The 13,487-nt window shown below is 47.7% G+C and overlaps 1 protein-coding gene across 3 annotated transcripts in view; it reads right to left on the bottom strand.

Annotated features, from left to right (window-relative positions):
- Positions 1 to 12,236, bottom strand: part of NCF2 (neutrophil cytosolic factor 2) — a 30,144-nt gene extending 17,908 nt beyond the window's left edge. Inside the window, exons 1-3 of one of the 3 annotated variants that reach the window (XM_014850294.3) lie at positions 11,830 to 12,236; positions 9,925 to 10,007; positions 3,106 to 3,214 (exon numbers count right to left, since the gene is read on the bottom strand). In XM_014850294.3, coding sequence (XP_014705780.1) covers positions 3,106 to 3,214; positions 9,925 to 10,007; positions 11,830 to 12,003 — 366 coding nt within the window. In that variant the 5' untranslated portion in view covers positions 12,004 to 12,236. Of the gene's footprint in view, positions 1 to 3,105; positions 3,215 to 9,924; positions 10,203 to 10,408 lie in introns of all 3 variants that reach the window. The other 2 variants (XM_070497711.1, XM_070497712.1) reach the window with 2 other exon arrangements.
- Positions 12,237 to 13,487: the final 1,251 nt, after the last annotated feature.

The raw sequence follows: 13,487 nt of genomic DNA, 5'->3' as shown, positions 1-13,487 counted from the left end.
TACATGGTGGGTGCTCAAACAATATTCATTACTATTATTACCATTATCTGCAGTACTATCTTAGGACTTGCTGGGAGGCTGAGCAAAAGAAGGGCATTCACCCCCGCCCCCGAGTCTCGCAGGCCTTCTCGGGGAAAGTAACAATGCCACACGGCTGGGGGGAAGATGACAGGGCTGAGTTTTGCAGACTGATGCCATCTGGAGATTCTTTGTGATTAGAATCACAAGGCTAAATCTATGAAAAACGTTGGGCTCCTGGAAATCAGTGCTGCCTGTTGGAGGCAGTATCATTGTCATTGTTGTCATCATCGTATCGTCATCATCATCATGATTGTTGATACCATTTACTGAGCACCTATTATGGGCCAGGCACTTTATCTGCATTATCTCTAAACCTCCCCACCACCATCTGAGTGAGGGGCCTCACTCCTGTGCTTCCATACTCCCTCTGTAGCACTTCTCTTACCCTAACCTTACCATCTCACCTTACACGTGACTGGGCTTCTGAGCACTGACACCTTGTCTTGTGGACCACTGGACCCCTATTGCCTGACACTAGCAGGCATTATCAATGTACACAAAAACGAATGAATTGATTAATGAATGTGTATGAGATAAGAATTGAAACCTTCTTTACAGATAATGAGGAGCCTGAAGCTCAGAAATGACACATATCCTCCCTAGGATCATACAACTAAGTGTTGGGATGGGATTTGATTCCTATCTCTCTGATTCTGAAGTCCTTGCTTTTAGTGGTAGCCAGCTTCCAAGATGGCCCCCAGTGATTCTCACCTCCTGGTACTCACCCTCGTGTGTAGTTCCCTCCCACATCCAATAGAGCTGACATGAGCAGCCAATAGGATATTATGGAAACGAGGGGCTGTGACATTTGAGGCTAAGTTACAAAAGACATTGACACTCTGCATTACTTTCTCTTGGATTATTACTTTCTTCAGGGGAAGACAACTGATGTCATGACAAGACAGGCAGCCTTTTGGAGAGGTTCATGTGGCAAAGAACTGAGGCCTCAAGCCAACAAGCAACACTAACTTGCCAGACATGTAAGTTACCTCAGAAATAGATCCTCCAGCCCCAGTCAAGCTTTCAGATGATGGCAGCCCTGGCCAACGTCTTGACTGCAACCTCATGAGAGCCTCTGAGCCAGAACCACCTAGCTCAGCCACTCTTGGATTCCTGACCCCAGAAACTGTCAGATAATAAATGATATTGTTTTAAGCCACTATGTCTTAGAGTAATTTGGTGTCCAGCAATGGATAACTAATATATTTCTCCTCTATACCAGTCATCCACCCACACCATGATTTGGTTCAGGGCCTCATCCAGATAAAAGGAACAGTGTATCAAGGCAAGAATGGATGGGTGTGGGGATTGGTGTTTCCATGGAGTTAGTGGCTAGTGCTGGCTGATGGGGACCGGGACCAAGCCCAGAAGAGATCTAGACTCCTTCCAGCTGGGCCTGTTTCTGAGCTTTAACGAGCTGTTTCCTTCTGCATAAATGCTTGGCTGGCCCAGACTATCCCTGACCATGTGTGCAAGAAGAAAGGAGAACTCAAACTTCCTATTTGGGTCTCAGCCACCTTCTGTTAAGACCTTTTCCTACAACGGGTTTTATGACTTAGTGACTGAAAAAGCATGAGACTCTTTTCAAAAGATGGTGTGATTTCTCAGGGTTATCTCTGGTGGGAAGGGAGGGGTGGCATCATAAATAGGGAATTACTGAAGGGTCCCATGAGTCAGAAAGGCCTCCAACTCTCAAAGTCCAGCCTCACTTGTGGAGCGGCCCACACAGCCACTATTTCCTGCCCCTGTGTCATTTCAACTCCAACTGTGGGGGAAATACTCCTCCCACAGAATTCTGCTTTGATGTCTTTTTGGCATGATCTTTCTCTGGAGCTTCTTGGTTCCCCATGCCTTTAACCTACATAAGTGGTTCTCAATTGGAGGTGACTGGTAATGTCTAGAGATATTTCAGGTTGTCATACTGGGGGAGGGGGTGCTACTGGCATGAAGTAGGTAGAGGCCAGGGATGCTGCTAAACATCCAGTGATGCACAGGACAGCCCCTACAGCAAAGAATTATCTGGTCTAACATATCAATAGTGCTATGGTGGAGAAACCCTACTCCAGAAGCTGGCCAAATGCCAGCCAATTCCCACTGCAAAGCCTCATTTCCCTAGACTGTGAGAAGTGAAGTAACTTGCTAGCCTGCTGCATGGCTGGAAGGGGACACACATCCCAAGGGACCTGGGCAGCTGTGGCCTCTATTATTAGCCTCCAGTGACCCTGGGAACATTCGGCTTCTCCTGCCTGAGAAACTAAAGCAATGGGACTTTTTTCATCAATTCTTCTAAATAAAGATCTACAATATTTACAGGGGTTTTAGTTTTTAAAGCCACTGGTGTATATTTGGAGGATAGGACGGGAGTGGGGAGGGTTGGTTGAAAAAGTTCACAAACCTGCGAAGTCAAAGCCAGTCATGTTTCTCCCTTTTGGTAATACAGAAAATAAGTTGTCCTTCTGTGGAAACCTTTCCTAAATTTGTTCTTTAAGTTCTTTGAGCAAGAGGGGACAGACTTGTGCCAAATTATCCTCACTCTCTTTTTGGGTATCAATCAAGTACATGAGTCCGACCCATTAATCGCAAAGAGCATTGTCTGTAATTTGGGCACAGAATAAGGTTACAGTAGGCCCTGCATGGATAGTGAACCTACGATTTTGGATTTGTTAGTATAATGCTGTGCAAATAACTTGTCAATTTGAATTATGCAAATTATGAGGAACACTTTCACAGGCCAATGCAGTCGTGTCCAGCCTCCCTTCAGAGAGCTCAGCGAGCTCATTTCTACATCTCTTTGAGCCTCACATTAATAAAATGAGTGCCCTAAGGTAACTGAATACTCCACGATGATCCTGGAGTAATCACCTGAATCTTTTCTTAAGGGAAAATCTGAGTCCCAAGGCATAGGAGACGAAATACCTTTTCCAAGCTCGTGGAAGTGTCAACAGCTGACTGTGCATCTGAACCGCCAGCTGCCCCTCGGCCACTACCCACGACTCCGGCCCAGGCTGGGCCCTCTTTCCTTACCTCACAAGCAAACAGCTTGAACTGTAGCCCCAGGATCTTGTAGTCTATCAGCTGGTTCCCTCGAAGCTGAGTCAAGGCCTCTTTAAGGTCTTTAATAGCTGAATCATATCTGCAGGAGAGAGGGAGAAAATAAACCTCTTGAGGGCATGGAGGAATAAAGGCGGAATAAAATGTGTGCCTGCCTCCCTTTCCCCATCCCTCTCACTGGGACAAGAAGCCTCTCCAATCCCTTTTGACCTGCTCTAGTTTTTCACCGACCCTGAGCCCAGTATTCCATGGAACTCAATGGGAAGGTGCCCCCTGGGGTTGTGCATCCCAGAAACACTGAGTGCCCCACAGTCTCAGGTGGTGCCAGCTATTTTCTTGTCTGTTGACTACATACAGCTCCCACCTCTCTGACGACCGGCTTGTCACTTTCCAATGGTGCTCTCATTCTCCCCCAGGAGCTCCAAGCAGAGCCAGCACCTGCTGGCCCCTGTGTCTTGTGAGCTGATTCATTTCTCACTCCCCACCAGAAGGCCAGGCCAGCCTGACGCAGCTCTGAGGGGCCCCTTCCTACAACCACCGACATCACCTTCCTGCTCAGAGCCTTCTCCTCTGACTTCTTTGGAGTTCAACTTAGCTCTTGGTTTTGTGGCCTTCTTAGTCTCCCCTCCCCTCCCCTCACCTCACACACACTTTGGGAAAAAAAAAAATAAGAAGCCACCACTTAAGCCAGATGGCATTTCTAACAGTACTCCTGGCACTGCCCTTTTGCTTGTTGGATTGGCATTGTGCTGACTGGCTCAAGGTGCGTCAGGGCTGCTGTTGTGGGATTTGTGGCAGAGAACGGGGCTGACCTCATCAATAGTGCCCATGGGGGTGTGGGCAGGACGTGGACACACACTCCTGAGGAAGTTGCCCAGGGCTCCTTGGCCTGCCCCTGACCTCCACAGAGGCCCTGGTGGGAGGGAGCCATTGCCGGGCTGCAGGGGGTGAGAGCAGCAAAAATCAAGCTATCCCCCGGCCCCCAGCTCCCTGGCCTGGCAGGAACAAATTTGGCTGTCTGGTTGTGGCTCCCACCCAGGCAACTGAACTGAAAGTCCCTTGGCCACTGTCTGATCCAGAGTTGCCATGGGTGGTTTCTCTTGGAGGCAAGCCTGGAATTTGCACACAGGTTGGGGGGGACCCTCAAGAGGTGATGTGGTATAGTGAAGGCACCCCAGGACAGGGGCCAACAGACGGGGACCAGATCCACCAGCTCTGCCACCAGCTGGGAGGCCCTGACAAATTGATTCCTTGGCTTCAGGCTCCTTGTCAATAATATAAGGAGCATGTTGTGTACTAGGAGCATATTATATTCAAGGATCATATAATATGAGGAGCTTTCTAGTATGTCGTTCAGGATCTGACTTCTGGAGTCAAAACCACATGGACTTGAGTCCTGGCTCTGCCACTTACTATTTAGTGACAAAGGGGAAGTTATTTAACTTCTCTTTGGTTCCTCATCTTTAGAATTAGAGAATAATAATAGAACGTGCCTCACAGGACTGTTGTGAGAACAAATGAGAGGAAGCACTCAGGTGCTTACGATGGTGCCTGGCACACACGTAGTTCACTATTATTAATATTATATTATTTGTCCAGCTCTAAAACTCTGACAATGAAATTAATATACCAGTCGTTTATGACATGCTTCCTTAAAGCTCTATTCTGAATTAGGTATTGTCAGGAGATAAAAATACACGGTTCTAGAAGCTGGAACTCTGATCTCAGGAAAGCTTGAGCTGATGAGAAGGGTAGGGTGGCCAAGAGAGCCCTACAGAGTGTGTACCCAGGGTGGCTGGGGCAGAAGCTGGAATTCTGTCATCGTTTGGTTAGAAGTAACTCCCACAGCAGCAGTGGCTGTGGGAGTAAAGGGAGAAGACAGCCTGGGTTTGAAACAGGAGGATGGCTTTCTCCAACGAATCCTTGTTAATAAAGATGATTGTAAAACCTGTTAAAAGCATGCAGGCCATTCCTCAAGAAGCAAGAAGCATTTCAAGTCTTCTTGACTTGAAAAGGAAATTTCTAGATCCTTTGGGGCATTCCTGTGAAGGGGGAGACAGTACGCATCCCTGTTCCTTCTTTCTAAGCTGGAAGATTAGATTGAGGGACTGGTTTCGATTCACTGAGCCAAGAAGGAGGGGCTGGCAGAAACACAGGTGTCCTGTTCCATGGCTAGATACAACTTCGATTGTGTTGCACGGCCCCTTTGTGAGATAGCTGGAGGTCCTCTGGGGGTGCGCTTTAAGATTGTCAGCGTTAACCTACAAATGTGCCTTCCTCCAGCGAGCTGGCTCAGCAGATGTATTTCAGCTGTGAAGTAACACCACCTGTGTCTACCTGGTATTGTGTGAGCCCAACAAAATCCTGCTCATAGCTCTCCCGTCCATCAGGATGTCTAAAGATCTGGGCCCAGTGGGAGGGAGAGAGAAAGACCTGATAAATTATTCAAAGTGCTTGCTTTGTGTTAAAAACAGGGTGGGGATGCCCCTATTAAATGTCCATTTTTAAAAATATCTTTAAAAGCGTCGCCCTAACTGCCTCCCCAGGCCGCTCCTCAGCTCCCAACTTGTTTACCGGGAGCTGCCCCCTTGGGGCATCACTTTGACACACGGCTCTGTTTCCCCGCTGCACGCGGTCTGAATCAACTCAGTATGAAAATTCCAAAATAGCACTCAGCCCTGAGCGCTGGCGGCCATGCGGCGCAGCCCCTACCTCCCTCCAGCCCTTCCTCGGGGGTTCTGTTTGGTGCCATTTGGAACCCACAGTGTCCCCTAGGAGGCCAAGGTGCTGGAGCTTCCTGCAGGGTTCTGCTGGGCTGGGCGCCAGTACTTTCTTCACGCCCACATCCCCCTGACACCCCGTCAGAGCCTTGGCTGAGCTGGTCCCCAAGCCCCCGCTCCCCCCAGGCAGGGGGTCACCAGTGCAGCGGCAACCTTGCTGGGCCTTTTCACCAGCTCTGAGCGCAGAGGATTTACAATCCTCATTTTTGTCATACTCCCTGTAAAGATTTCTTAGTAACCACTGACGTTCCTGATCCTTCCGGTGCTAACTCCCCACGCGGTCTAGAATCCTGCTGCTCATACACTTGTATCCAGGATAATGGAGCAGTTTAGCAAGCCAAAGGAAGTCAAAATGTCAGACACCTCTATGACAGGGGCTGGGGGCCCTGCCCTTTCCAGTTCCAAAGACAGAAGAGAAAAGACCTCTCGGGGCCAGCTCCATCTAAAGGGTCTCGCTGTTACTCTCATGGCCCTCAGATTCATAAGGCCCAGGATCTGAAGCACAGCTTAGATCTCCCTTCCCCTTTCGGGTGACAAGGCTGAGATCTGAGAGGTGGGACCGTCTGCTCATAGTCATCGTTGAGGCACCATCTGCCTTCTCAGAAATGCACCCTAACTTTGTTCTGTGGAACTGTGTGATGACAGGAGAGCAACACAGGAAAGTGGGGCAAACAGAGAAAAAAACACCCATAACGTTATCACCCTAAAACAACCCGATTGTAATCTGAAGGATTTCCCAAACCACTCATTAAGAAGTAGTTTTTCTAGGTCCCCATGGCACTTATTTAAAAATATCTCTTATAGCACTTGCCCCAGTCTGCCTTATGTTATAGTTACTAGTGTTGTGACCTGTTCCCCCCTTTTGATTTATAAGTTCCTTAAAGGCTATATTTTGCTTGCTTTCATTTAATTAATTCAATGAGCATTTATTAACTACTCTGCTAGATACTGAAATATAAGAGTGAATAAATAAAGATTTCTTCTCTTAAGAAACTCACAGAGTAGTGGAGGAGACAAATATACAGGCAAATATCTGTCACAGAGTAGACAGATGCTATAAAAGGAGGCAGAAAAGAGAATGGTTGCCGCCCTAGTGGTTGAGTGTGGCTGGGTAATCGCACAGACGAGTGAGTGGGCGGGCAGTGGCTGGACCACATGGGAACAGGCAAGGGAACTTGGTCTTTACCCTCTAGTAAGGGGAGCCACTGGAAGTTCTTAAGCAGATCCCATTTATTTTTTAAGAAGACCACTGTGGAATATGGGCGGAGAAGACAAGACTGATGGCTGGGATATCAGTTTGGAAGTGATTGCAATAGTCCTGGTGAAAACTGATGGTCCAAACCAGGGCAGTGCTGGTGGGGATGGAGAGACAGGGTGGATTTCAGAGATGATTAAGAGGTCAACTTGACAGGGTTTAGGAAAAGAGACATTCTGAGTTGATCTCAAGTAGAGATTTAGCAGCTGGTTGGCTACAGATGGAGGTCAACACCATGGCAGAGAGTGGGAGCCCTAAGGGTTCATGTACTGATTTTCAGGGGACACTGAACCCCTTGAAATTGCACATAACAGTATGTAAGTGCAGGGGCCGGCCTGGTGGTACGGCGGTTAAGTGTGCGCGTTCTGCTTCTGCAGCCCGAGGTTCGCTGGTTCGGATCCCAGGTGCAGACATGGCACCGCTTGGCAAGCCATGCTGTGGTAGGCGTCCCACATAGAAAGTAGAGGAAGATGGGCATGGATGTTAGCTCAGGGCCAGTCTTCCTCAGGGAAAAGAGGAGGATTGGCAGCAGTTAGCTCAGGGCTAATCTTCCTCAAAAAAAAAAAAAAAATATATATATATATATAAAAGGTAAGTGCTCGTGTGTGTTTTTCTGGGAAGATAGCCCATAAATTTTACCATTTAACAACCACTCTTATGGTGATAAAAGGGAAAAGTATCAAGAGCAGATCCTTGGGACGGGGACACCAGTGCCTATGGATTGATCGAAAGAAAAGGAGGAAGCTCAGGGTGGAGAATAGTGCCTCATTTATATTATTTCCTCGAAAGGTAGTTTTGAATTAAAGATACCATTTGGAAGACTCCTCTCAGATTTAACGATTATCAATCACAGACTAATGGAATTCTGAATTCTGGGTCTTATTCCTAGATCTTTCTGACTCACTCAAAATCTGAGCCTTTCAGAGTCTGGCACTTCCGGGCATTTTCACGTAGAAATTTCTTCTGGGAGCCTTCCCTCTTCGCTAGTTGTCTCTCCTCATTATAGACTGTTAGAGCTAATTAAAGGATGGCCTTGGCCTGCCCCATGGCTGAGTGGTTGAGTTCCCGCGCTCTGCTTTGGCGGCCCAGGGTTTCGCCGGTTTGGATCCTCGGTGCGGACATCGCACCTCTCATCAGGCCACGTTGAAGCATGATCCCACATGCCACAACTAGAAGGACCCACAACTAAAAGTATACAACTATGTAGCAGGGAGCTTTGGGGAGAAAAAATAAAAATAAAATCTTTAAAAAAAAGGATGGCCTTAGAGTTTGTCTTTTGAGATTTAAGATCAACTACAGGATTTGCGCCCAGGCCTCCCTGCATATCCTATACATCTGGAGAATCTAGGGGATGAGAAGCAGAAGGATGTTAAGAAGGAAGACAGGCATGATGCCCCTGAAAGATAAACGCCTGCTATCTTCTCTGGATCCCAGGCTGTCTATCCCCAGATTGCCTCTGTGTCTAAGGGGATTTTTGGGGGGGAGGGGGAGACTTCACTTCTGCTCGTCCTCATTCTCAGAATTGACTGTATCTACATCTTGGAAGTCCTCTGAGCGGCTTGTAGTTGCCCCTAGCAACAGCTGAGCACAGCACCTTTGATCTTAAACCCTAGGACCAAAGTCTTTCGAAGTTGCACAGGATCAGAGCCCAGCCACCTCCCCAATGCCTGGACGTTCTCTGCAGCCTCCCCTCTGCCCCGCCAACGCCCTGCCTCACCTGCTGCTTGCACGTGTGCATGTGCACACACACACACAGACACAAACACACACACTTCACACCATGCTCCAACCATTTCTGCAAGTTCTTCATTAGCCTGAGCCAAATTCTTCTTCCCTAGAACTTGTGCACACTAATGTAAGAATTTCTACAAAGGGCCAGTTTGCCATCCCCTAAAATATTTTAAACTGATGCTCAGAAGGTTTTTCCTTGTTATTTGCTATTGGGGTATTCGGGGCAGGGGAATGGAAATTGACATTAACTTGCATTTTCTATTGATGTTTTTACTAATTATTTTGTATTGACTGTGAACACATAAAAAAAAATACAGATAGGCTGATAGAAAAAAAGGGAAATCCATACAATTTCACCACCCAGAAAGAACTGCTGACAACGTTTTGGTCTATGGCTTTCCAGACTATTCTGGGAACCAGAAATGGAATTATGTTATACATACAGTTTTGAAATCTGGTTTTAAATTTAACATCTACTGTGAACTTTTTTCTGTATTAATACATACGCTACTTATTTATCTGCGTTAATATGGTCTTATACATAGAATGTTAGCAGTTCATATTCTCGTTTTGGTGTCTGAATTAGATTTCACTGCAAGAACGAAGCAAGGGTTTCCCATGGTTTCGGGATAATCTTCGTTGTGCGACAGCTCAATCCCTCCTGGTAGCAGACCACCATGGGTATTCCCTTGATGGCCAAAATATTTGCAACCAGGACCTCCCAGGCTACGACCCATCAGGGACGATTGTGGGGTACCACACCAGCTGAACACCAGGTTGTAGTGTTACATAGGCTCATTGTGAGCTGTGACACAGCTAGGTTACAACCAGTCACAGGCCTGCCTTCCCTCCCCAGCGAGGGCTTCTGCCTCGTGCTAATTATTGCACAACTGCCCCAAGAAGGTCCAGTCACGTTTCCCTACAGAGGCTGGAGGATACCTCTCAAACGCCAAGTCTAGCAGCACCGAGACCCCCTCTGGGTTTCTCTGCATAATTCCCCAGCTTGTACTACACTGGACTGCTTACTTCTCTATCCGGTAGTAGAGCATCCCCCGTTGGAAGTAGGCCACCGCCAAGTGCTTGTCTCGGTTAATGCTTGCAGCGAAGGCCTGCGGAGAGAAGGGCCCTTAGGTGGCTGAGGAGCCAGGTGGTGGTGAGGTGTGAGATGAGCCAGAGGGTGAGGCTAGAAGGGACCTGGTGTCTTGAAGGTCAGAAGGCCAGGGTGAGAATGCCCTGTGTTGTCACTTCCTAATGGCGTGGCAGGAGGCGATTTCTGTAATCTCCTTGAACTTTATTTTTCTCCTCTGTAAAATGGGGATATTAATATCTGCCTTTCAAGATTACTGACAGGATTAAAATAATACATAAATGTAGTTAAATATGAAAATAGCAAAATGTTATATACATTATTATTATGTTTGTTTGTTATATAAATTCATTATATAAATATTATACAATTAAAATAATAACAACTAAGAATGCACATAAAATGCCAGGAGCAAGGACTCACGCAGGAAACCAAGGAAAGGCAGAGAGAGGGAGAAGGCCAGCAGCAGCAGAACGCCAGGAGAAATCCAGAGCAGTGGGAGGAAGGCGCGGGAGTGAGCAGCTGAGGGTGCTCCAGGGGCGACGCAGCCTCACTGCTGCCAAGGAGCATCCCCGTTTCATCCCGGCACCATCCCTGCACTCCGACTAGCTGCCCTGCATTGTCAACCTCTTCTCCCCGACAATGTGCACTTCCGTGCGCTTCGTCTCCAGTAGCCCTTGGAATCGGTGGTGCTCAGAGTCAGCCCCTCGGCAGGCCCCTGAGAAAAGGTGGGAGCCGCTGTCCTCTCTCCAGCCCAACAGCGGGGGCCCTCGGCGCTCCTGTCGGCCCACCCTGGACCTGAGGTGGACTTGTCAGGCTGTGCAGGCATTCCAAGAGGCTTCTCTCCTCCCTCTTCTTGGCTCCCCAGCTGGTCACAGTAAGGATGGCTGTGGGAGGAACTGGCTCTTTGAGGGTGCTGGGGAGTCAGTTATCTGTCCATACCTTCTTGCAAAGACTGGCAGTAAAAGGTAAAAATAAGAACTAGCATTTACATAGTGGTGTGAAGTTACACAGCACTTTCACAGTTGGTGTCTCACTTAATCCTCATGATGTTTAACCTCTCAAGAAACTGAGACCAGAAGTCTACATGACTTGCTGAAGCCGGAAGATCCAGAGAAACGCAGAGCTGGGATTTGATCCCAGATCTTCTGCTTCCAAACTCCATATCCTTTCTGCTTACCAGGACCAATCCAAAAGTGATTATTGATACACTCAACCCCATACTTGGGAATATGAGAGAGAAAAAATATTTGAAAAAGATGCTAAGACATCCCACACCATGCCCTTGGCAGACATCATCAAACAATCACAGTATGACTTCCTCTGCTAGCCTCAGAATCCTTAAAAGAGTGTGCCACATCACTGATCAGAACTGTCACTTGAGATGCAACCTATTTTTCTTAAGTGACTCCTCTTAGTCTCTTGTGCAGGCAAAGCTCACATGAGATATTCTTGGAAAGCCAAAAGAGGTGCTTTAAAATCAGGTGCAAAGCAACGAGATGGAGCTCTTGTTGTCAGCAGTTCAAAGAAGGAAACACAACGAGGGGAGTCTTCATAAAGGTATTAAAGCGTGATTCCAGAATGATTTGAATGCATCGGTGAAGAAAGGAGAGCATAACCCACAGCTTGTGGTTCCCAGCCTCGCTCCCCAGTAGAACCACCTGGGGAGCTTTCAACACCTATGGCTGTCCAGGCCCCTCCCCGGGCCAATTATATCAGGATGTCTAGGGGTGGGGCCTGGGCAGCTTCTGTTCTTTTAAAGCTCTTGTTCTTTTAAAGCTTTTGTTCTTTCTAAGGAGCAGCCAGCGCTGGGAACCACTTACTACAAAGGCCCCTCCACTCACCTTCTCTGCCTCCAGCATGTTTTCCAGGATTGTGTGTATGCAGCCGATGTTAAAGCAAATCCTGGAGTGAGGATCCTGGATGGCGGTGAAGGCATCCAGGGCTCCCTTCCAGTCTTTCTTGTCGGCTGCTAGCACCCCTTCATTCCAGAGGCTGATGGCCTCAGCCAGGGACATGGTCAGATGCAAACCAGGAGGCGGTGAGTGCTGCCAGGAGACCGGGAGAGGACCAGCAGGTGTCTCCCCGAGTAGGGCTGCCCTCAGGCCTTCCTTTCCTGGCCTGGTGCTCAAATGGGGTGCAGCCTCTCTTAAGACAACTTCTCAATGTTGCAAAGACATCCGGAAATGTCCCCACTTTTCAGCAACTAACGCCTAAGCCTGCCATGAGAGAAAGGGAAAGAGAGAGAGAGGGCAAGTGGGGGGTGGAGCCTGTAGGAGGGAGGAAGTACTTAAGATACTGCCTGGGATGGCTCAGTTCCCCAAAATGCTTCTGCTCTGTCACGCAGCTGGTCCTCTGTGTCCTCCACCTCTGCAGCAGCTTCCGGTCAGAGCAAACTCGGCAGGTCAGGGCAGGTCCCCGGGCCTGGATTTCCACACTCTCCTTAAATGACAGTGTTGGGTGAGAGAAGAGTACTCTTCAGTCTTAAACGAATTCCTTGCTCACTTTCTCATCACCTCATCCACAGTCTTGATGTGTTTGTTTTTTTATCTTGAGCTCAAATCAGCAATTAACACCTTTCTGAGGTAGGATGGTCTTGGGTGCCCATCTGAGTCTGAGATAATATTATGAAGGCTTAGGAAGCTCAAAGGGGACCAATTTCCTGCAAATGCCAAAATCGGGAGACAGATACGACAGTGAATTATAACTTCTCCATCCTTCTTTGAACAACTGAAGAGACGAGGGGTCCCACCGGTGACTGATGTGTTTACCAGTCTCCAAAAATACAGATTTAAGATTCCTTTCCTTGCTGCCCTGGAAAAGTGAAAATCAGTAAAACCTCCTTGAGGAATAATTGGGAGTAGAGGGTATGACCAGTTTCACTTACTAAAATCCTGACTTCTGTTAATATTACGTAAAATGCATGTTTATGAGGGTCAAATACTTTAGATGCCAACTCTTGCTTTGTAGCAAATGGAAGAACTCACCAGTTATCACCAAGCTTCTCCCAAGAGCCTGAAAAGAAAACTTAAAAATGTATATTCCAGGGGCTGGCCTGGTGGCGCAGCGGTCAAGTTAGCACATTCCGCTTTGGTAGGTGTCCCACATAGAAAGTAGAGGAAGGTGGGCACGGATGTTAGCTCAGGGCCAGGCTTCCTCAGGGAAAAGGGGAGGATTGGCAGCAGTTAGTTCAGGGCTAATCTTCCTCAAAAAAAAAAAAAATTGTACATTCCATTGGGCTTGTAGGATTGAGGAGTGAGAACTGAGAAGACTTGTGTCTTTGCAGATTGTTCCCTGTGTGTGGGAGGACTCCCCACCTCACTTCTTTGCCTGGCAAACTCCTACTCATCCTTCAAGGTCCACTTAAATGTCACCACCTCTCTGAAATCTAGCCCCAAAGTCCAGGTAGCAGAGAGAATTTTTTCCTCCTTTGTACTACCTCTTCCCAAACATTTACTTATATTTGTTGCAGTTTATCTCTTCATCTGCTCAACTTTCAGAC

Source organism: Equus asinus, chromosome 25 (genome assembly GCF_041296235.1).
Source record: "Equus asinus isolate D_3611 breed Donkey chromosome 25, EquAss-T2T_v2, whole genome shotgun sequence".
Taxonomy (NCBI): domain Eukaryota; kingdom Metazoa; phylum Chordata; class Mammalia; order Perissodactyla; family Equidae; genus Equus; species Equus asinus.
Note: the sequence above shows the minus strand (reverse complement) of the source record. Positions and strands in the feature narration are given on the sequence as shown.